At 33.9% G+C, this 24410-nt stretch overlaps 1 protein-coding gene across 3 annotated transcripts in view; it reads right to left on the bottom strand.

Moving 5' to 3' along the window:
- The window catches only part of LOC149943621 (teneurin-m-like), a 280977-nt gene that overhangs the window by 153290 nt on the left and 103277 nt on the right, over positions 1 to 24410 (bottom strand). For all 3 annotated transcript variants that reach the window (XM_090175899.1, XM_090175900.1, XM_090175902.1), the window contains exon 3: positions 5407 to 5621. In XM_090175899.1, the coding sequence (XP_090032025.1) occupies positions 5407 to 5611 (205 nt within the window). In that variant the 5' untranslated portion in view covers positions 5612 to 5621. The remainder of the gene's footprint in view (positions 1 to 5406; positions 5622 to 24410) is intronic.

The raw sequence follows: 24410 nt of genomic DNA, 5'->3' as shown, positions 1-24410 counted from the left end.
CGCAATTAAAAGTACCTCCCGCGGCAGGAGTTCGTCGTCAGGCCCAGGCCCGCCCAGGCCCGCTTTGGGCTCAACGCTTCTATTGTACGGGCACCAGCTTCTCCGATGAAAATACAAACTGACTTTCGGCGGCCACTGGCGCTCAACGCTGTGCGCGTATTGTTATTTTACTTTGAGTTTTCCCGCAAACCCCTTACCCATACTTTATCTTTGCCGCTTCTTCGGACTCGCGCGAAAGGTAGATGATTTTACTGCCCGAAGGTAAAGGTCATATATCACCGGAAATAGTTTCCCCTCACCCCCTCAGGGACAAGCGCTAATTCTATTTTGTTTTGTTGCGATTTAAATTTGATGGTTCAGTCATTTGGTTTTTCTCTATGGTTCTAGAACTTTCTTTACTTCGAATTCATTATTAAAAGGAGCTCAAAGTAATTTTTCGCGGCTAGATTACCGTCAAATTTAAGTTTCTCAAATCGAGGAAGCAACTTGTTGCTAATTTTCGATAAATATTAGGCGATTTCCAGTTCAGCTCGACGTTCAGTGATTTTCATCCAATAATAGCAACGATTTTTATAAAATTATTAAGTAAGTTCGGGGATTTACAGTGAACCATCACAGATGTTAGGAGATTCCCAGTTAATTAAGCGAGATGTTCAATGATATTCAATGATTGATAGTGAATTATCACAGATCTCTGAAGATTTCTAGTGAATTATCACAGATCTTGAAAGATTTCCAGTGAATTTTCACAAAGCTCTGAAAATTTCCAGAGAACTATCACAGATCGTGAAAGATTTCCAGTGAATGTTTACAGATCTCTGGAGATTTCCAGTTAATTATCACAGATCTCTGGAGATTTCAAGTGAATTATCACATATCTTGAAAGATTTCCAGTGAATTTTCACAAATCTCTGGAGATTTCCAAAGTATTTTCACAGATCTCTGGAGATTTCCCATGAATTTTAACAGCTCTCTGGAGCTTTCGAGTGAGCTATATCACAGGCGTTGGGATATTTTCAGTGAATTATCACATACGTTGGAAGATTTCCAGAAATTATCGCAGACTTTGGAAGATGTTTTTAATTGGATTTCTTATTATATTCAATGGTTGCAATTGATTTATCTCGTTTCGGCAATTTCCGGTGACGCTCTTAAACGATTTACCGTAGTAAATTAAATTAAATAACTATCCCTTGGCTGAATTAAATACGAAACACGGTGGACATCCAGTCAGGCCATCTTTATACAGCATAAAGCGTCAAGGTATGACTTATTTCATATTAAAAGAATATCAAAGTTAACTATAATATTTCGTTGGTTAAATGTACATTATCATACGCTTTTTTATGTAGACAATAGACGACATACCCTGTCAGGGAGCCTTATATATTGCGGGTCAACTTAGAATTAGGTGAGCAAGCGACTCATATTGCGGAGTGGAGACACCAAAGAAAACAAAGTATAAAAATAAGCCCAAGCAAACGTGACAGGAAAATGCGATGACGTTCGAGAAACCTAGTTTCGGGTACTAACTTGAGCTCAGTCAATACTTTTCCCACAAATTATAGAGGATACTTTACCTAGTCTATACCTTTAAGATAACTATTAGGTAATATCCCGTTCAATTATAGACAATTTTCGGGCAGCACCGCCATTTTGTTAGGCTCAAGCTTACACGTTCCTAGTGAGCCCAAAATGGCGACACCCATTTCAGTGTATATACGTGATGATGAAAAGGGTTTTAAGATACACAACGTGGCCAAGCTCGTAAGCACGAAGGATGTCGGCTCCGTGTTCGAACTAGGCTCTCTATCTTTCTCAAAATTAGTTTGGGTCGAAGGTGTATAAATAAACCCGAGTTGAGCCCCGCAGGTGAATTATTAGTTTTCATGATTCCGTGCGCCGCGTTCCAAATGCGATTCCAACTCGCTTTCTCCGTATTCACCGCATCCACCGAATGTTACGTCGGAGATTCTAGTTAAATAAAATCATTGGTGAGCTCACGTCATTTCCCAGTGGCCACAAGTAATTTGAGAACTGGCACGTCAAAGATACCGGTGCATCGAATGCTCGCTGTTCCAAGTATTTAATTCTTTTTTCCTCACATTCATTAGATAATTTACACCGTATCGCGGGATACATGCCTTTTCACTTCATACAGAAGTATTTAATTACACTTAAGGAGACTGGCTATGTTGATACTATCATAAGTAACATAATAACTATAAGTATGACACTTCCTATTGCTTTAATGCTAATTTTCTAACCGAACCGTTTTTCGGCACTGATACTCTCTTCAAGCTGTGACTTGGACTCGCGACTAACCGTTCTGGATGACTACTTTTTGATAAAAATTTAAGCCTAAAATCGGAGAGCACGTTCTGGAGTCGCGAGGGGCTTTGGCTTTGTTTTGAAGCCCGCGTGCGTATCACGCGTGATAAAAAACATGAGCTCGTGGCGCCGAGAAAAACGTTTTTGATTTTTATCACTTTAGCCTAATATTCCGCCAATCTAGCGGAAACCAGTTATTTCGGCTTAGCGGAAGTCTCGCGTATTTTAGACACTAGAGGGCTCTGTGCTGAGAAAACATCTTGATTACGCAATAGCTATGAAAAAAAGTGTAGTTGTAAATCTCGTTAATTGTCATACTTATTGTTATTATGTTACTTATGATACTATTTATAGCGTTACTCTTTAACCTCTTCATTCAGTGGCGTAGCTAAGACAACCTACCCCCCTCTCCCACGCGCGAAACTCTTTACTGGGTTTTAGTCGGTATCTATATTGATAGTAATTTAGAGGCCCCCTGACGCCCTGTGGCCCTCCTGCATTATGAGGTCTGTGGGGCCTTATTTACGCCACTGTCTTCATTATCAAAGAGTAAGCACCCTCAGAGCCTCCACTTTAAAACTTAAAACAGGACTGTATCTCATAGCTTCTTTAAAACTGACAATTTTTTTAATTGTTTAAAAACTAGACGACTAGGCATAGTTGTTGAACAATAAGTGGTTTTATAAATTTTAATAAATTATTTTAAAATGTTTGTTTAGTTTTTCAACAATTGAAACAATTTATTTTACAAAAGTTGTTTTTTAAATTTAAAAAAATATTTTAAACTCATTTTATGTGCCACCTTAGTAACTTTTTTGGAGAAACGTAGCGTGAGTTATGGTGTCAAGACAAAACAATAACAAACGTTTAAATTAATCGAACAATGAATTAAATGTAGTTAAAAATAACTAGCATTAGTGGGAACACGACCCTAGACCGCGTGGAAGAGAAAGCTAACAATTGAAGATAAAAACTACTGAAATAGTTGACCTAGGATAGAAAGAATTAAGCCCGAGGAGGATAATATAATGTTCATTAAGCTAGTAGGAGGTCATGAACTCTTTTGGGGTCCCATGACCCGGAATTGTTTCCTCAAAGTGACCAATGGCCAGTTTAACGAGCAAAAAAAAACACAGCCAGAGGTCCCAGAAATCTCATTTTACCACCATATTTTTCTGGCAGACAATTTGGCGACAATTGTTTGGAAAAAACTAGTCTGGTATTTTTTTCATTATTATTAATATCCAAGAGGTCGTGTAACTGACAGGATATACTTTCTTCGCGAAACTTACGAAAAACAATTTTAGGTTTACTTTTCATTTTTTTCGTGATTAATTAAAAAAGTAATATATTTTATTTTTTATTTATTATTATTTATTATTTAAAAAAAGGTTTCTTTACGGACATTTTCTGAAGCAAATATTTTAATGTAAATGGTTTTACGAAAAATATTTGGTCAAGATGACAGCCAACGCGTATGATGATGGAGAAAGAGATTATTACAAGTCTTACAAGATGAACGTTACTACGTCAATTTATATTTTTACCACTTAAAGGGACTTAGAATCGTTTGAATTACAGCAGTTTTTCGCGCTTGTTTCCGGTATAGGAAATAGGGCTATAGAGAAATTCCCTAAAAATAACGGCAATAATTTCCGCTAGCTGACTTGAGCTTACGGTTTTACGTTGGATATTAGCCTAGCTAACTTGGACCTATGGTGGTACCTTGGGTATTATCCTAGCTAACTTGGACCTATGGTGGTACCTTGGGTATTATCCTAACTAACTTGAGCCTATGGTGGTGCCTTGGGTATTATCCTAGCTAATTGGGACCTGTGGTGGTACACTAGATATTAGCCTAGCTCTCTTGGACCTATGGTGGTACCTTCGATAATAGCCTAGCTGACTTGGACCTATTTACCTTGGGTATTATCCTAGCTGACCTTGACCTACGGTGGTACATTGGGTACTAGCCTAGCTGTTTTGAACCTATGGTGGTTACTGGGTTATTAGCCTAGCTGCCCTTGATCTATGGTGGTAAATTGGATACTAGCCTAGCTGACTTGGCCACAGAATCAATTTTCATGTAATACTCAGCTAGACTGTCTAGCTGACTATTACATGAAAATTGATTCTGTGGCCCTTTAATCGAGGTTTTACCGGATCAAAGCCAGCGTCCAACTTCTCCGAGGTTAAATTATTATTAGAATAAATACCGTGAATCCTTAATTAAACCTTTAAAAAATAACTATTATAGAATACTTTGGTATAAAGTGATAAAAACGTCAAACATGATAAGACTAAAGATTCGAAAAATATCAAAGAAGATTCCTTTATTTTCTTAGCACTCGTATTCGATAAAAACACGCCTTAAAAAAGGAATAATTAATAGGGAAGACCTTAAGTATACGCGTTGAAGTATTGACATTCGAATGGTAAGAGCCGACAGGTAGAGAGTAGAAGGGGCAAGAAAACTAAGGAAGAGAAGAGGAATACGAAAGTAAATAAAAAATCGTCATTTTCCGCATCGCATTCATATTTATGAAAAGATAAAGAAGAAGGGAAAATCGTTTCGCTCAATTTTTCGTTATCCTCTCTCCCTGGCGAGGAAGAAAAAAGCGCCGGCAGACGGAGAAATTCGCAGGCTCCTTTTCGGCGACTTTGAAATATGACGAATATTAAAGAACGCTTGGCGGCCCCCCTTCAATACCAGGATATGGTGATACGACGGCTTACTACCCGTCGAAGTCGCAACCGAACTGAGGATCGCGTCTTAGTCGTATCGAACGATCTCCATAGAGAGAAAAGGAAAGCTAGGCAATGGGTAACGTATGGGCCGCTTTCGAAAGCCCCGACTCCCCGTGGTTATTCCGAGTAATGAATTTTAAAGTACTTCCTGGTACGCGTCAACCGCACGACGCGTTTCATGGCGAAGAGTGGCCCGCAAACTATACCGCGTTGCCCGGCTTTGACTAGTACTGTCTAGAGAACGACCAACGTGTCAACGCTGTCTCTTTCATTTAGAAGAGACAGTCCCCAGTCGTTTTAAAGTAAGATAAAGTAGAGCGGACTTACCAGGGACGTGTTTGCCACGAGGGTCGATGGCGTTCCTAGGATCCTCGTACTGGTGTTCTTCGGCGTAATAGACCCCGCCGACATGCTGCTCGACGTCGTCCTCGTTGTCCGAGGAACTGTAGTCTTGCCAGTCCTGCTGGCTGCGTTGCCGCCGAAGACGAGAGCCCGTTCGGTTGAGACGTCCGGCTTTGACCACTCCCTCCATCAGGGGAACTCTGCAATTCATCAACAAACAAAAACGTTTTAGAAAATTTTCACGAAATAATACGAAATAAAACTAGGGATGTACTGATATATTGGTAACCGATATATCGGCCTATTTTCCTAATATCGGTATCGGCCAATATCGGCTTAAGTGAAGCCGATATTGGCCGATACCGGTATTGGAAAGATATTTTTAGAAAAATATTTAAAAATAAGAAGATTATCGATTAACTAACTAATGGTAATATCATATGTAACATAATGACTCATAAGTATGCCTCTATATTAAACATTTCAATGAGACCTTGTTTCACAGCCACCAAAGAAATCACCAACGAACTACGCGCAAAACCGGTTTAACTTCCTTCCCTACCCGCCAGACCTGGTTTCGATGACGAAAAAGCCGTCATCGATTGGAAAGTGACGTCAATTACGTTATATCCTGTGAACAAGGTCTCATTGAGAAGACGTTCTTTTTGGCACAATTTTTAGTAATTATGTTACATATGGTAGTATTTGATTTGATTAGCCGAGCCACGTACGCAACACTTCAGAAGCAAGGTCATACATTTTTTAGACAGGTTGTTACGAGTGTAAACAAATAAAAAACTACGATATTAGATTTGTGATAGAAAATATCATATGTAACATAATTAGTCTAACACTATGGTAAAAACGCCTCGACGGTGAACGTTGACGCAAAACAAAATTGTATTATGCCTAAAATGGTATGACAGTGCACTGAACCGTCTTTTACAATGATTTTATAATATACACTACTGTTATGATAGATAACTTTGTTAATATCGGCCAATATATCGTCCGATATTATCGGCCACGAAAAGCCGATTATATCGGCTGTCCCCATATCGGTACATCCCTAAATAAATCACAATTTATTGATTTCCACATTTTTAAAACGTGCTTTTACAATTTTAACTACAACATTTAGATCGAGCACATAACATGTTCATTTATAGTGAATATTTAATACCAAATCAGTAGAATTTGGATCGATAAATTTGACTTGTTAACCTCATAGGTCGTGCATAAATATTTTGGTAAGTGTAACAATTTTATTTTGATCGGAAGACCAACTATTAATCAATTGCCTTTGTTTTTTTTACTACAAACATTATAGGAATAACTCTGATTAAAAACAATATTAATCCAACGAATCAAATACGTTAGTTTGTTCTACTTTATTTTTTGAAACGTTTATGCGACGAACAATACTACTTTTAAGTAGCCTGCTAATTGTAGAAACTTTTTTTTGGTCTTATCTGTTCATAATTATACTTTTGAACAAACTTAACTGTCTGAACGTATCAAAAATAAACTTACAAAAATAGTCTATTTCATTCATGAATATAATATTAAGGCGCCATCTATAGCAGTTTTTCGAAAATAGATACTATTTGAGTTTGGTAGCAGATATCACTTGCGCAGACTGTATTTTAATATAATAATAATAATATAATAATCAGCTAGGCTAATACCCAAGACACCAAGCCATCTTGCGACTTTTAATTAGGGCTGTGCGAGTATTCGAACATCATCGATTACTCGGCATTTTTTTGAGGTCGAGTACTCGAACTCAAACTCGAATAAGTAATTGGAGAATAATCGTCGATTACCAAGTACCAAAAAATTGTATATTCGGGTACCTTATTACTCGAATAAGCTGCTTTCTAAACTCGTCGAGTATTGGTTTTTTCTATCCTCGTTGCTTCAAAGATCAAAGAGGGTTTTTGGCAACTTTTTGGGGGGCAATAAACGGTACCTACAAAGTTGTGGAAACTGTGGTTCAATTAAATTAAAGGAATATTTTCAACATTGAATGTTACTTTAAATTCCTTTTAAATTTAATTTATTAATTTATTGAATAAAACCAGCTCCTAATCAAGTACTCGATAACCCCACTGGTTAAAAATATTACTGAAGTTTTATTTAATAGTTACTCGACTCGATTAAGAGAAAGTTTCCCCTTACTCAAGTTCTCGATTACTCTACTCGACTTCAATATTACTCGATTCGAATATTCGATGGAAAAAAAATTCGATACTCGATAACCGACTCGATTGCCTAAAACCACTAATCGCACAGCCCTACTTTTATTGCCTTTAAATCAGGTGGCCGGGTTACAATGCGTAGGAGTTTTCACCCAATGCCACAAGCTGGGATCGAACATGGCTCATCTTGCTGCGAAGCGAAAGTGCTATCCACTTCACCACCCCACTGAAGTGGGTTAGTAACAATTCAATTAAATTAAAATGAAGCGCGGTCGGCTTTTCATATTTAATCAATTGACTTACAAATCAAGCGCTTAGCTTAATCGGCTTAGTCGACTATATAAAATTGTGACTACTTCAATAAATAAGAATTTAATTAATATCGTACCATTTCAATTAATTTGAGATGAAACACGCTTATTTTAATATTTATTATAAACTTAAACGACAAACAGTCCGCATAAAATTTAATATTTAACCGCAACCGTCATAACGTATCAGCAAAACATTTTGTCAAACATTGTTGGTCAACTAATCGAGTTGGCCACACACAAGATTAACCTCGTATCCTAGATTCGAATAGAGCGTTCTATAAAATCGGCCCAAAACCGGCCAAACGTTTCAAACAGACTATAGAGCTAGTTCAGCAGGACTAACAACATTTGTTATTCTTTGGTTTAAGAGAATTTGGCTTATGTCCTGTCTTTATATGAATATTTTAGAGACGTACCTTATAGGAGTTGTAGGTGGGAGGTGTTGAAGTATGTTTGGGGTTAAGAATTTTTTCATGATCTAAGTTTCTTTTTAAACCCAATGATTAATTTGGGACTAGTATTTTGCTTATTTGCCATCATACATTTATTACAAAAAATCGTTTAAAATAAGAAAAACGGCGCGGAAAGCCGGAAATAAGTGAAGCCTAGGCTAGCAACTACGCTACACCTAAATATCGACTGCTATCAATTTCTTACGGGTTTGCCAGATAAATATTTTTCTCTCACACGAAAAACCGGCCAAACCTTCACCTCCTCCGAAACTCAAAAGGGGGAAAGCACACCACGCCGATTTTATAGAACGCTCTATTCACTGCCTTGCACGTGGTCAATAGCGGTTACCCACTACTTTCCGGAACTCCGAAAACTGATGGAGACCAGTTTTCGGAGGTCACTTGCCGGAAGTGGGTAATCGCTTCGTTACAGAACATAAAATCTGAAAGCTCTCTGAATTCGAATCTAGGTTACGGAGTTCTATATTATCTTACGAAACATCAACGCATTTGTTGACCAAGTTTTAAAGAACGGTTTTTCTGACCGAGGTTTAGATCCAAATAGTTAAATCAAAGATTTGGGTACATTTGTTCGAATGTCATTAGTCCGAACGGTGGTACAAATGTCCGAATGATCATTTGTCCGAATGCCGGAAAACAGGATCGTATGTCCGAAAACGTATTTCATTTGCCCGAAAAATTTATCACAACTTTTGTTGGTGATTTAGTCGTTACATTTATGTTAACTTTACTGGCGGATTTCATTTGTTCGAATAATCGTTTGTAGAGGTCGGTAACGGTTAATCATTATCCATGTTTAAATTGTTTTTTTTTCGGGAAAACATTATTCGTAAGTATTATTATAGTAATTAAATAGTCTAAACATTACTTTTAAAAATATTATAAATATTTTTTAATATATATTAATAAAGCATATTTGATACATTTCATTGACATTATTTCATTTATTTTTAAATATTATGTTATTTTAATCATTAATAATTAATGGTATAAAAAGGTACTCAATATTAATCGAACATTATCTTTAAAGTATTTTCCTAAATTAAATTGAAAAGTAATTAGAAATTGTGAAAAATTTGTATTTTTGAAAGTTACCATTATAAATACTTTCGATTTCAATCAACAGATGGCGGCATCTAAGTCTTACAAAAATAAATGAAAAAAAATGGTAGTACTACGTGGAAATGAAAAACAAGCTGTTTAAAAGTTATCCCTTACGTAAATCGGTTCTTAGTAAAACCTAATGGTTAAAGCATAAGCCTATCAACCCTAAGTTTGAATCGAAAGGCAGTGTTGGTTCAAGCAAACGACTGGCGAAAGTACAGCGCTAAATCCACCAGGTGGCGGAAAAGAGAAACGTAACGCGTCCCGCAATGCATGATGCTTTAGTATGAGAGAGGGGCGTAGAGAGAGAAAGGGGGAAGGAAGAACAGTGGCGTAGCGAACAAGAGGTGCCCCGCGTGGGAATCACTGCAGGTGGCAAAAAATTAGGGTAAAAATAATTATTTCAACTATTCCATAATTTCATAATTTTATAATAAAAGCTTATAATTAAAAAATAAATGGCTTGAAAGCAGTAGGTTTACCCATTGAGTTGGGAATATTAATCTAGAGATCCAATCAAATCTGCTCCCCGCGAAACAAGTTTTGAAAATTACGAATGTGCCGTCTGCCCTAAAATGACGAGAAAACTTTATCAGTCGACTTGTGGCGCCATCCGCTTTCTAATGTGGTGATCTCAAAAAAAAATTTTGCCGGCAAACGCGATAGATGGCCACACGGGTAGAATGATAAAGTTTTCCCGTCATTTTAGAGCAGACGGCAGTCACGGCACATTCGTATTTTTTCAAATCTTGTTACGCGAAACACCGAAATCCGAAGTCCAGATTGGACCTCTAGATTAATATCCCCAGCTTAAATTTCATTTCACTAGACTCCTAGTGAAATGAAAATTTCAACGGGGTTAATTGCGCCCGAGGCCGGGAGTAGTGGCCTACTCTTGTAATCCCAAGCGTCTGGGAGGCAGAGTTTGTGGATGGCCATTTGAAGTCTGAGCTTGTTTAAGTTGACCTTTATGGGTGCGTTTTAAAAACACGAAGGGTCCCTTTTTCGCGTTCAACCCTGGGCCCCGCGTCAATTCGCTACGCCACTGAGGAAGAAGCTTCAATTTATCTCTACCAGGTGCCGATACTATCGCCTGATTTCTTCTTTTTCGCCCGTCCAGTGGTGGTACAAAGGGCGCTATGCGCGTTTCAAACTTAGGGTTGATAGGCTTATGGTTAAAGTCTTGTAATACTACAATACTACAAAATAAACTTTACAAACACAAGGTTTATTTAAAAAGCCGGCGTTGGAAACTAAATTTTATAAAGTGTTTACGGAGCATTTCCCGGTACAATTTAATTCAATAAAACGGAATTAATTTTGAAAATTTGATTTGAAAATTTGCCAGCAAGTGCCGCTGGCGACATAACCGGATTACGCCATAGCCGTTAATAAAAGGAGGAAAAAGTTCTAATACGATTAAACCAAACACGGGCCCAAACTTCCATATCTCGTGAGACTTGGCACGGGAATTTGAAAATTTCATTTTTACAGGGACGCGTACGTAAGCTAAGAACGTAGGATTAGTCGGGGATTTATAGCAGCTCTTAAGACGTTTATTTTGCAGCAATGCAATCGTAATAATCATTAGACACGGGGAAAAGGGAACTACAAGTACATTTCGGCTGTACAAAGGCCAAATGAATTAGAAAATTTCGGTTTATAATTCTTTTAAGGTCCTATAGATGGAGGCACCGAGGTTTCCCGGAAATCGTGTTTAATTCTGCAAAGGTTCAAGAACCAACATTTTTCCCAACTTTATAAAACACTTAAAAAATTACTCGTAATAGACCATTCTATAAAATCCGAGCTAAGCCGGTCAAACCCTTGGCAAAGACATTAAAGCTATTGCTGTAGGACTATAAGCTACTTTCATTATTCTTTGGTTTTAAAAATTTGGCTTATTTTCCGTCCTTATTTGAGATAGACATAATACATTTTGTTATATTTTATAAAGACCAGCCAACCAGTGTTGCATGTTTGCCAGATAAAAGATAATAATGAGCCGCCCTGGTTCCTTTAAAATCGGGCGAAGCTTCAACCTCTCTATGCACAAAAGTAAATAACCACATAAATAGTAATTTATAGAATGGTCTATTCTTAATTTATGTTAAATACTTTTATTAATATAAATTGATTGATTTTGTATTATTTTAAGAATATACCATTATACAAAATAATATATATTCTACTACAAAAAATAAATCATTTTATATTAATAAAAATAATTATCATAAATATTTGCGTTTAGTTTTGTATAATCTAAAGGATGTGTAACAAAATATCAAATTTAAATATTTAAAGTTAAGCTTTGGTCGTAAAAACTGGTCGTTCTTCGAAACTTGGTCAATAAAAGCGTTTTTGTGGCAAATACTGTTTGGAAATAATTTATCCATTCGCTCGGAACTAGGTTTGCGACTCGTGTTAACCAACAATGTTTGCCAAAATGTTGGCTCGTATCAATAGTACATTTTAGTACAAATACTATAATAAGTAAGTTTTTAAAATTATTAAGGGTGAAGAATACAGTGGACATCGTCTACTTTCGCGCTATTTCAAGCTGAACTCTTTTAATTTGGTATTTTAACTTATAAAATAAATATATAAGTGTAGAACAGCCTCTTGTTTAGTGACTAAAATAATTTTGACAATTTTAATTTTAAAAGTAATTAAGTTATTACGTTATAATTCGGACCCCCGGAGCTAAACAAGTTAGGCAAGCGCCCAAACTACCCTTTAGTTAGGACCTTATATCTCGTTAACTATTAATATTATAATTATCAAAATTATTTTAAGCACTAGAGGAAGGTTCATCCTAATAATAAAAAATATAATTCAATTATGTAATTGTTAAAACAGAAACGTTCAGCTTGAACGAAAAAAGGGCTTTTACTGTATTCTTCCCCCTTAAGTGTCAAGGAAGTTTTTGAATGTAAAACAATCGTTCAACCCCTTACTGCCATGAAGATTAAATTTTGCGTTTCTAGATTATTAGATCGGAGTCCAAGGAATATAGATTTTAAGACCCTGGCTAAAACCCTTAGGGGTGCGCACCGAGCGTATACGGGACGCTTGCTTGGTGCAGAGCCCAAAGGCGGCAACGGAAATAGCGCGAAAAACGTAATTACGTTACGAGCTATTAGCAACGAAGGAGCACACTCTTCTTTTATTATACTTGAAAGTGGCCAAAAGTTAAGACTTACTAAAGGTGGCTTACCGGGCAGCTGACGTGGCGTTCCTCATACTGCGACTTTACCACTTCCTTACCATTGAACTCGCTTTTCCTTTACCCATACCCTTTCTATATAAAGAATAATATATAGAAAAGCCTACAACCAGACGTCCTTTCTATATAAAGAATAATATATAGAAAAGCCTACAACCAGGCGTTCGAAGCCAATGATCAACGGTTCGTCTGAGAAACAAAGCAACGCTCTATAACGAGTATATCCGTGTTGAGAGTAAACTCGGCTAGCTCATGCACTTCACCCCAAGGGTACCTCTACTCTCTGCTAGCTTTCATAGGAAACTTCTATTGGGTTGCGTTCACATTGTCATCGGTAATTTACAATCTGATAGAAATATATTGGTGTTGTTAATTTTCCGGAAAAATAAAATGCCGAAAATTTTCCGCAATTCGGAAAAATAAAAAATTGAAACATAAATTACTTTTTAAGGGTTTTTAATGTGTTTAACTTTTTATCGATGTAAAATGTTTAATATCAATAAACATACTACAAAACATTAATAGTGTTACCTTGTTAATCAGTTTAAACTAGTCTAGAGGTTTAGTTTTACTTTCAGATTCGAAAAAATTAGGCGAAAATGCCGCTTTATTTCAATTTGCTAACAATATATTACACTAATCATGGCATGACAACTTTTTTTATTTTTTGCGGAAAAAAGGCCTCGGTCATTTTCCGGAAAATGTTCCGACTTACAACACTAATTTACTATATATAAGGTAGCGATGGTGTCAGTCAGCGATAAGGTTACCTTCAACTTCTTGCAACAACTTGGGAAAATTCTTGTTGTTTAATTATTTAAAGCAACTTTTGCAAGTTTAGTCTGCTCTTAGTTCCGCTTGTAAATAGTAAATAGCCATAGTAAATTTAAATAGATTAGCTATGGTGGAAGCTAGGAGCAACAAACACAGCACCCCACACGAGGAGAACACAACCCGTCGAAAGTCATGCATTTTCTTGTGTACATTTTTAATTGGTTAGAAGTTTTAGGACCTGCTGCGATCGAGAGGGGAAAATTCGGAAATTGTCTTCCCCCCCCCGCCCGTAAAACATTCAGCGTAAAGGTTCGTCCAATGAAATTTGTACACAACACTGCGTTAACGTGTTTAAAGGCTAGCTGCGTTATCCTTATGTTTGTTGCTCCTATAGGTGGAAAAAAACCAATTAAGTGTGAAATTTTATTTATTTTTGGCACCAATTTTCTATCTTTTTCAAACAACGAGCTACATTTCAGAAATTAACTTACCATTTAGATTAATGCAACGCCAAACAGCTCAGATGAAAATTGTTTACTATACTCAGTTGCAGGTTATAAGAAGGGCAAAATATCTAGTACAGTTAACGAAAAGATTCTAACACGAATTTTAGGTAAATTGGCGGCTGGAATTTCGAATTTCGCCTATTTTCTGTTGAATTCCTTAAGGATCCTACGAGTGTTATATTAATTTCTATTGCTTAAATTTCAAATTGATCAACAAATATTTAATGTAGATTATTTTTTTTTAGCTTCACTATAGCATACTTTTAGTATTATACTCCGAAACGTCGTAATCTCGGCATTACCCGTTCTATACTTACCCTGGACTCGCCAAACGAAATTTTTTTAGTTGTGCCTTACTTGTAGTACTAAAACTAGATTATTAAAACTGTTTTTATATCTCATCTATGTTCATTAATTAATTATCACTTTGAAATATAACGCGATAGATGGTATTTTCCAAAGTTATATAACGCGCGCGGGTATACTAAGAAATTCAACCGTAAACAGGCCAAATTCGAAATTCCCGCCACCGATTTACCGGAATTTCGTGCTAGTATCTTTTAGCCAAATGTACTAGATATTTTGCTCTTCTTAACCTGTAACTACCAATTGTGAGTATGGCATTGTTTGTTAGACAACCCGAGCCATATAAGTGTAATTTCCCGTCACTAAATTACAAAACCAATTAAACATTTTACCTAAAGTACACCACGCCCTTGTTAAAAATAAAATACCACCGCATTTATTTTAGAGTGGACTACAAATGGCCAATACCTCAAAATATCGGACTACCTTACGAATTTAAAATAGCATCGTATGCAACCTACTAAGCGTCAGTAGCCACAGGCTGGCAAGCAATTTCTAGAGATATATTATATATAGCCACAAGTAAGTCTTCGGATATTCAATTGCAGTTAATTAGGATAAGTAATTAATTATCTCTAAGAAGTTGTTTTATTTACACACAGATTTAAGATTGGATTCGAAAAATCTATCTCACCAAAACTACTTTTCAGTGTGAAATCTCCACTCAAATGTTTACGAGTAAATAAAATATGTAAATAGTGTTGGCTGCTATAAATCGATTAATTTTTAAAAAATACTTAAAGTCGACTAAATTATAAATTAATACTTAAAATCGACTAAATTATAAATTAATACTTAAAGTCGACTAAATTATAAATTAATACTTAAAGTCGACTAAATTCTCAATTAATACTTAAAGTCGACTAAATTCTCAATTAATACTTAAAGTCGACTAATTTCTAAATTAATATTAAAAGTTAACTAAATTCTAAATCAAATACTTAAAGTCGACTAAATTCTAAATTAATACTTAAAGTCGACTAAATTCTAAATTATTACTTAAAGTCGATTAAATTTTCAATTAATACTTAAAGTCGACTAATTTCTCAATTAATACTTAAAGTTGACTAAATTCTACATAAATACTTAAAGTCGACTAAATTCTTAATTAATACTTAAAGTTGACTAAATTCTACATCAATACTTAAAGTCGACTAAATTCTAAATTAATACTTAAAGTCGACTAATTTCTCAATTAATACTTAAAGTTGACTAAATTCTACATCAATACTTAAAGTCGACTAAATTCTAAATTAATACTTAAAGTTGACTAAATTCTAAATTAATACTTAAAGTCGACTAATTTCTAAATTAATACTTAAAGTCGACTAATTTCTCAATTAATACTTAAAGTTGACTAAATTCTACATCAATACTTAAGGTCGACTAAAATCTAAATTAATACTTAAAGTCGACTAAATTCTCAATCAAATACTTAAAGTCGACTAAATTTTCAATTAATATTAAAAGTTTACTAAATTCTAAATCAAACACTTAAAGTCGTATACTTTCTAAATTAATACTTAAAGTCGACTAATTTCTCAATTAATACTTAAATTCGACTAATTTAAAAAAAAGATACTGAAAGTGTAATTATTTCTAAAAAGATACTGAAAGTGTAATTATTTCTAAAAAGATACTGAAAGTGTAATTATTTCTAAAAAGATACTGAAAGTGTAATTATTTCTAAAAAGATACTGAAAGTGTAATTATTTCTAAAAAGATACTGAAAGTGTAATTATTTCTAAAAAGATACTGAAAGTGTAATTATTTCTAAAAAGATACTGAAAGTGTAATTATTTCTAAAAAGATACTGAAAGTGTAATTATTTCTAAAAAGATACTGAAAGTGTAATTATTTCTAAAAAGATACTGAAAGTGTAATTATTTCTAAAAAGATACTGAAAGTGTAATTATTTCTAAAAAGATACTGAAAGTGTAATTATTTCTAAAAAGATACTGAAAGTGTAATTATTTCTAAAAAGATACTGAAAGTGTAATTATTTCTAAAAAGATACTGAAAGTGTAATTATTTCTAAAAAGATACTGAAAGTGTATTTATTTAAAAAAATAATAACTAATATAAAATTGTATAAAAAACATTGCTGTATTTAATGATAAGTTTGCCAAATTATTTGAATAATAATTAAAAAAATAAAATGCAGAATTTCAGTTTCGGTGTAATTATAAATAAATCAACGAATGCGTGTTCAATTTGCGTTCGGACTAATGTGAACGGGTCAAGTTTTCTTCGGCACAATTGCCTCTGGGCGATCTGAGACAGGATGCGCGATTATCGTGGAAGAAGGAAGACCCAGAGAAAGAAATAGGATGAAGAAAATGAAGACCCAGAGAGAATAAATCCAGCTGAAGGGATGAGGGAAGGATCGAGAGCCACCTATAGAGAAGAGGAAAAAGTCCCCCGTGCTTGGGCTTCTCTCGGGTGCTCCTGAATTGCCGAATCGGTTCATGGGGCTCTAAAACCTATATCCGGAGTTTGCCCGTTTTCCGGATTTAAACCCAAGACCGGTCCTTCTTTCAGGGCTCTTTTATTCGGCGTCATGCTAGCGTACACTAGGCTCGACCTCAATGGTCACTGACAAGCCCACGGATAAACCAGGTACGCGCTGGGTTTACCCCTTCGCGGCTTTTCCAGGAACTGTCTGTTGGTTCGATAATCTATTAGATCAACGTGGATTTTGAATCTAAAAGCTAACGGATTATAGAGTAAGACGGAGACTTTTTCCAACCCTCTAAATCTATCCCCTTTAGTTTTTTACAGTACTCCCATACTTTCTTAGACTGGCATTTTAAGTCATTTTAAGGTTGTTGAACTTCGTTAAGGTTCTTAAGAAAGCTTAATTTGTCAACTATAAATTAATTTTCGTGAAATTCAGATAATTATTAATATTCTTAAAATTCAGATAATTATTAATTTTCGTAAATTTCAGATAATTATTAATTTTCGTAGAATTCAGATAATTATTAATTTTTTGTAAATTTCAGATAATTATTATTTTTTTGTAAATTTCAGATAATTATTAATTTTTGTAAATTTCAGATAATTATTAATTTTTGTAAAATTCAGATAATTATTAATTTTTGTAAATTTCAGATAATTATTAATTTTTGTAAAATTCAGATAATTATTAATTTTCGTAGATTTCAGATAATTATTGATTTTCGTAAAATTCAGATAATTATTAATTTTCGTAAATTTCAGATAATTATTAATTTTTGTAAAATTCAGATAATTATTAATTTTTGTAAATTTCAGATAATTATGAATTTTTGTAAAATTTAGATAATTATTAATTTTTGTAGATTTCAGATAATTATTGATTTTCGTAAAATTCAGATAATTATTAATTTTCGTAAATTTCAGATAATTATTAATTTTTGTAAAATTCAGATAATTATTAATTTTTGTAAATTTCAGATAATTATGAATTTTTGTAAAATTTAGATAATTATTAATTTTTGTAGATTTCAGATAATTATTGATTTTCGTAAAATTCAGATAATTATTAATTTTCGTAAATTTCAGATAATTATTAATTTTTGTAAAATTCAGATAATTATTAATTTTTGTAAATTTCAGATAATTATGAATTTTTGTAAAATTTAGATAATTATTAATTTTTGTAGATTTCAGATAATTATTGATTTTCGTAAAATTCAGATAATTATTAATTTTCGTAAATTTCAGATAATTATTGATTTTCGTAAATTTCAGATAATTATTACTTTTCGTAAATTTCAGATAATTACTAATTTTCGTAAAATTCAGATAATTATTAATTTTCGTAAAATTCCGATTATTATTAATTTTAACTAATTTTGGCGTCCAATTTGAAAAAAGATATATTAACGGGTGGCCCGTTTTTCGCGCATGCGCAGACTTTGTTACACCTACCTATCCCGATTGAGCACCATTAGCAGACGACTTACCGTTGAAGCGAGGTAATTAATCCAAGGTTAAACTTATAGTGTTTTCCATTTGACTGCTCTCGAGCACTCTAGATCACTCTGATCAACATTTTACGTTCCATTAGCGCGCTCGGATCTACTCCGATCAAATTTCGCGTGTTCCATTTCACGCTCTCGGGTGCTCGGAGATCGCCCAAAACCGATCTGCCGATTTCGACAGATCAACGGATCGAGATCGAGATCGGAGCAAATTTTCGCGTGTTCCTTTTAGATTTTTTGGCAAAATGGCAGACCAAGACGCGAAAATTCAAATTACTAGCAGACGAAAAACAACGTAGCGCGGAATGTTCCATTTGCTCTTTTACTCTAGTCGATTGGGGCGAGATCTATGACGTCAGAGAACGATTCAGAGCGAATCTTGAGCAATCAAATGGAAAACGCTATAAGAAATCGAGGAGCTTCTCATCGGGTGATAAAATTTAAATATTTTACGATAGATGGCGATACTTTACGGGGTCATTTTGGTGTAGTACGGAAAAGCATTTAAAAGGTTTTCTCTTAAGCAGCCACTAGATTTAAAGGGAGTAAGAACTTTATTATTCTGTCACCAGGTTTAGCAGAAGCTAAGAGTGATTGGTTAATTAAAACTAAGTCATGCAAGCAGATTATTTTAATTTTTGATTTATTTGGAGTAAAAACAATTTTGTGACATATTTGGTATAAGAGCTAAGTCATAAATGACTTATGGGCCCTTATTTTTCGATTTAAGCTAAGTGCTTGAAAAATTAAAAATTAAAAATGCTTCGGCAGTTCCTTGAACTTCATGTATGTAGATTTTCTAGAGATCAACCAAACGCATCGACAGAAGCTTAGTTTCTTTTCCGTATTTCAAGCGCTTATCGTGCCCTCGCTTTATACGAACTACGACTACATACGAGATTCTAATGTTGTACAATATCAGTAACAACCGTTATCGACGGCTTGTAGTGTAAGACATGTACAGCACGATTTTACCACAAATTTATGTTCACCGCAATATTTGAATAAGTCAGTACAGAAAAAAATGGAATTTTTTCTCTATATATAACCGAAGGAAAAAGATGAAAGTAGACCAAAATTTGAGAAGAAATTTTCTTTGAAGTTTCTAGGTCGAAATTAGTAAGCCTAGTCACGGTCTCCAACGATAAATTCCGGGATTATCCATACAGAATGTTCGAGGGAAAAATGGCCCCTTCAAAGCGTTGAAAATAGCGACGTGGTTCAACATATTTGCGAGTAATATATTCTACTATTCCATTCTTTTTCCAAATAAGAAACGGAAAGAAAAACTTCCTTTTTTTAAAGAACCGATTTTCTTTCGAGAGTCATACAGACGCAAGGAAAAAAATCACTCTGAAGTTCCCTATCACAGAAATCTGAGGTATCATGTTACAGAAAATATTCCGACTTAATATACATTTAATTCTACATGAATTAACTAAAATGAGATATTGCAAATTATTAAATAGTTTATTTCAATCAGAGAAACGTTAATTTTATTAGAGTAACTTTAATTTCATATAGCAGAATTAATGTTCATTTAGAAAAACGCTCATTTCATGTAGCAAAAGTAGTTTTCATTCCGAAAAAGTTCATTTCATGTAGAAAAACACAAATTTTTATATAAAAGGTTAATTTGAATAAGAAAACGTTAATTACAAATATATAAAATTAATGTAAATTAGAAAAAGTTAATTTAAATTAGAAAAAGTTAATTCCAATTAGAAAAAGTTAATTCCAATTAGAAAAAGTTAATTCCAATTAGAAAAAGTTAATTCCAATTAGAAAAAGTTAATTCCAATTAGAAAAAGTTAATTCCAATTAGAAAAAGTTAATTCCAATTAGAAAAAGTTAATTCCAATTAGATAAAGTTAATTCCAATTAGAAAAAGTTAATATAAATTAGAAAAAGTTAATATAAATTAGAAAAAGTTAATTCCAATTAGAAAAAGTTAATATAAATTAGAAAAAGTTAATATAAATTAGAAAAAGTTATTATAAATTAGAAAAAGTTATTATAAATTAGAAAAAGTTATAAATTAGAAAAAGTTAAAATTAATTAGAAAAAGTAAATATAAATTAGAAAAAGTAAATATAAATTAGAAAAAGTAAATATAAATTAGAAAAAGTTAATATAAATTAGAAAAAGTTAATTCCAATTAGAAAAAGTTAATATAAATTAGAAAAAGTTATTATAAATTAGAAAAAGTTAATATAAATTAGAAAAAGTTAATATAAATTAGAAAAAGTTATTATAAATTAGAAAAAGTTATTATAAATTAGAAAAAGTTATAAATTAGAAAAAGTTAAAATTAATTAGAAAAAGTAAATATAAATTAGAAAAAGTAAATATAAATTAGAAAAAGTTAATATAAATTAGAAAAAGTTAATATAAATTAGAAAAAGTTAATTCCAATTAGAAAAAGTTAATATAAATTAGAAAAAGTTATTATAAATTAGAAAAAGTTAATATAAATTAGAAAAAGTTAATATAAATTAGAAAAAGTTATTATAAATTAGAAAAAGTTATAAATTAGAAAAAGTTAAAATTAATTAGAAAAAGTAAATATAAATTAGAAAAAGTAAATATAAATTAGAAAAAGTTAATATAAATTAGAAAAAGTTAATATAAATTAGAAAAAGGTAATATAAATTAGAAAAAGTTATAAATTAGAAAAAGTTAATATAAATTAGAAAAAGTTAATATAAATTAGAAAAAGTTAATATAAATTAGAAAAAGGTAATATAAATTAGAAAAAGTTATTATAAATTAGAAAAAGTTAATATAAATTAGAAAAAGTTAAAATTAATTAGAAAAACTTTCACTTCATTTAGAAAAACGTTAATTTCGCAATAAAACATTTAAATTAAATGTTAAACTTTTTGTAAAAAGAATTTCAAATCAACTTTATCTTCTTTAAAAAAAACGATATAACTTCAAATGAAATTTCGCCAAATAATCCGAATAACAATAAATATTGTTTTTTATAGTGAGACCGTAGCGGCTCCAATTACCGGCACTGAACTATCGAAATGGTCTTAGCGTACTCTTAGATCCGTAGTTTGGGGGGGAAATCCGATACCGCGAGCGAGTGAGTAATAGTCGGAACGAAGGAAAACATTTTAATAATGGAAAAAGAAAAGAAAGATGAGATAAACAGTAAGAAGATAAATGGTCACCGGCCGTTCTTTGCGCTTCTTCTGCCCGAAAACCTTTCAAAGTCATTCTTATTATTTTGAGAAATAGAAGTCACGGATCAAATTTAAAAAACTGCCGTGCTTCTCAGTTCGTACAGAACGCTTCGAGATTCTTCTAAAAATAGCGCTTTTAAATTGCTCACATTTCAACCCACAAGGAGACGACCCGAGGTGTAGCGCACCGATTTTGTTCAAACTCGGGGGTTTGGTAGACCTTCATGTAACTTGAAAACCCGTTAAGGGAAATGTCTCCATAGGCAACCGTTTTGCCATGGCAATCAAAATTGTTTTTGACAACGCAAAATGGGAAACTGACCAATTTTAAGGGTACCCCCTATTAAAAATTTTAACCAATTTCGAACTTTTTCATTAGTTTTTTTATTTATCTTTACTATTTTTAGCATTTTCAAAAATTTAAATTTTTTACAGGTCAGATTTCCATGTTATTTTCAATGGGAAAATTTCTATTTTGCGTTGTCAAAAACTTTTTTGGTTGTCATGGCAAAACGGTTGCCTATCTAAACATTTCCCTTTAGGGTTTTTCAAGTAACATGAAGGTCTACCAAACCAACGAGTTTGAAGAAAATCGGTGAGTAACACCTCGGGTCGTCTCCTTGTCAGTGGCGTCTAGGAGCACCCCACACAAGGAGAACGCGTCAAAAGTCGTGCATTTTCTTGTGTACATTTTTCATTGGTTAGACGCTTTAGCACCTGCTGCCGTCGGAAGGGGAATAGTCGAAAATTGTCTTTCCCCCCTTTCCGTAAAACGTGCAGCGTAAAGGCTCATCCAATGAAATTTGTACACAACACTGCGTTAGCGGGTTTAAAGGCTAGCTGCGTTCTCCTTGTGTTTGTTGCTCCTAGGTGGCGTAGACGTGGGGAGGGTTTCCGTGCCCAAACTTAGGTTTAAAATTTCACCCCCTTCTCGACCCCTCTCGGGTATTTTATATCGGTTGAACCCCTCCCTTGAATAATATCTGGCTACGCCACTGTTTCAACTACAATTTCGTCATTGACGATCTCAGAACTTCGTTATGTAACTAACGTGAAACTCAAATTTATTTTAAAAAATCCACACTTTACCATGGCGCTACCTATCGTGCATTAGAGAAACTAAATGATGTAATCAAAATTGTATTTATTTCTACCAGGAATCCATAGCTCTACTTGGAATGCTTATCGCGGGGATTTTCGTCTCGATGTGGCTGACGGTTTTTATGACGTCACTATGTTAACTTAACAAACAACAACGTGAGAGGGGAGCGCATTCCAAGTAGAGATATGGACTCCTGTTTCTACTTATTGAGAATAGAGTAATATCACATCGTAGATTTGGCTATAGCCGCCATTTTGTGCGGGTATTTTTGTCCAGACGATCCGCGGGCCCCATGGTCTAGTTTTACTCCTATAAGTTCGCCGTTCGAGGGGTTACCTAACTGTTTATTAGCTTAGAATGTTACAACTAACTCCTATGATCATTCAAGAATAAAATATATAATCAAATATATATTTTTCAAATCATGGAGTAAGCCCTCTTTAATCACTATGCATAGTTTAAATTAAATTTATCCTTCCAGAAATCTCTTGAAATTAATTTACAAGGTTAAGCAGCTAAGACACTTGATTTTTTAAATTATGGAGTAAACCGTTATAAAACATTATGCATTAATTTAAATTTATCTATTCAGAATGTGTGGAAGTCAATTTACAAGATTATGAAATTAAGACAATGTATTTTTTTTAAATCGTGATGCAAACACTCTTAAAACCTTATGAAAATTTTAATTTAAATTTATCTGTTCAATTTACAAGGTAAAACAACGAAATAGTTATAAAATTAAATTTATTTTGCCACATATAGTTAGTTAACTAATTATAATAAAAAATTAGACATAACAAAAGTTTGTGTAGACTTAACAATAATTTCGTAAACTTACAGTGTTTAGTACGGACATAATTCCGTAAAAACATCTGCGGAGTTTAGAATGAACCATAAAGAATACTTTGGGTTGGATCGTAAAAAAAAAACACTAAACCACAATAATTTCCCAATTTTTCCCGGACCAAAAACTCATAATTTCATCACACGCAGCGAGTCACTCGTACGGCCGACCTTATCAAATTACATTCACAATTGCCGTTTAACAATGGCCTCGAATGTTCCCAAAGAAAGTACCAAAAATACCAAAGGTAGTGCGTATAAAAACAAATTGGCGAATAGTATCCGGGAACGGATATTTTTTTTCCTTTTAGGCTCGTCTGGACGTACGAACGAGAAAAAGAAACGGATCTAGAGAATCTTATTTCTCTCATATCTGGCAATACTATAAATAACGAAAGATAGCGCGTAGAGTAACGGCAATACGTCCAAAGGAAGGGCAATAAAAATTGCGAGCCAGCGGTCGAATTGCGGGCTATATAATCCCCCTAAACCATATACTACTTCAAGTCCGAGAAACGGTTGGCAGGGGGAAAAGACGCCTTAATGAAACATTCCAGAGTTGGGGTTATACCGAGACTACGTTAATACCGTGGCCAGCCAGCACCATCGCGTGACCCTATCCAAAAAGGGTTTAATGTTGCATTTCCAGCCATCGTTCGGATCAATATTTGTTTTGGGTGAAGGAATCCTTCGCGGAAGGGCCGTTGCCCCAGATCAGCCTTGAGGAAAATGCTCTGGCGAGAATCAAAAGATTCTAACCCCCGTTCACCGCCCCCTCCGGCACCACCGGCACCAGCACCACCACCCAGAGATGGATCCCGTCTCAGGTGAGGGAGTTCTCTTCCTGGGAGCCTATGGGACAATAGATGGACAACGACCATTTCAGGACGGCCTCGAAGCCGACGCAAAATCCCTTCC

Source organism: Leiobunum rupestre, chromosome 5 (genome assembly GCF_980474605.1).
Source record: "Leiobunum rupestre chromosome 5, qqLeiRupe1.1.hap1, whole genome shotgun sequence".
Lineage (NCBI taxonomy): Eukaryota > Metazoa > Arthropoda > Arachnida > Opiliones > Sclerosomatidae > Leiobunum > Leiobunum rupestre.
Note: the sequence above shows the minus strand (reverse complement) of the source record. Positions and strands in the feature narration are given on the sequence as shown.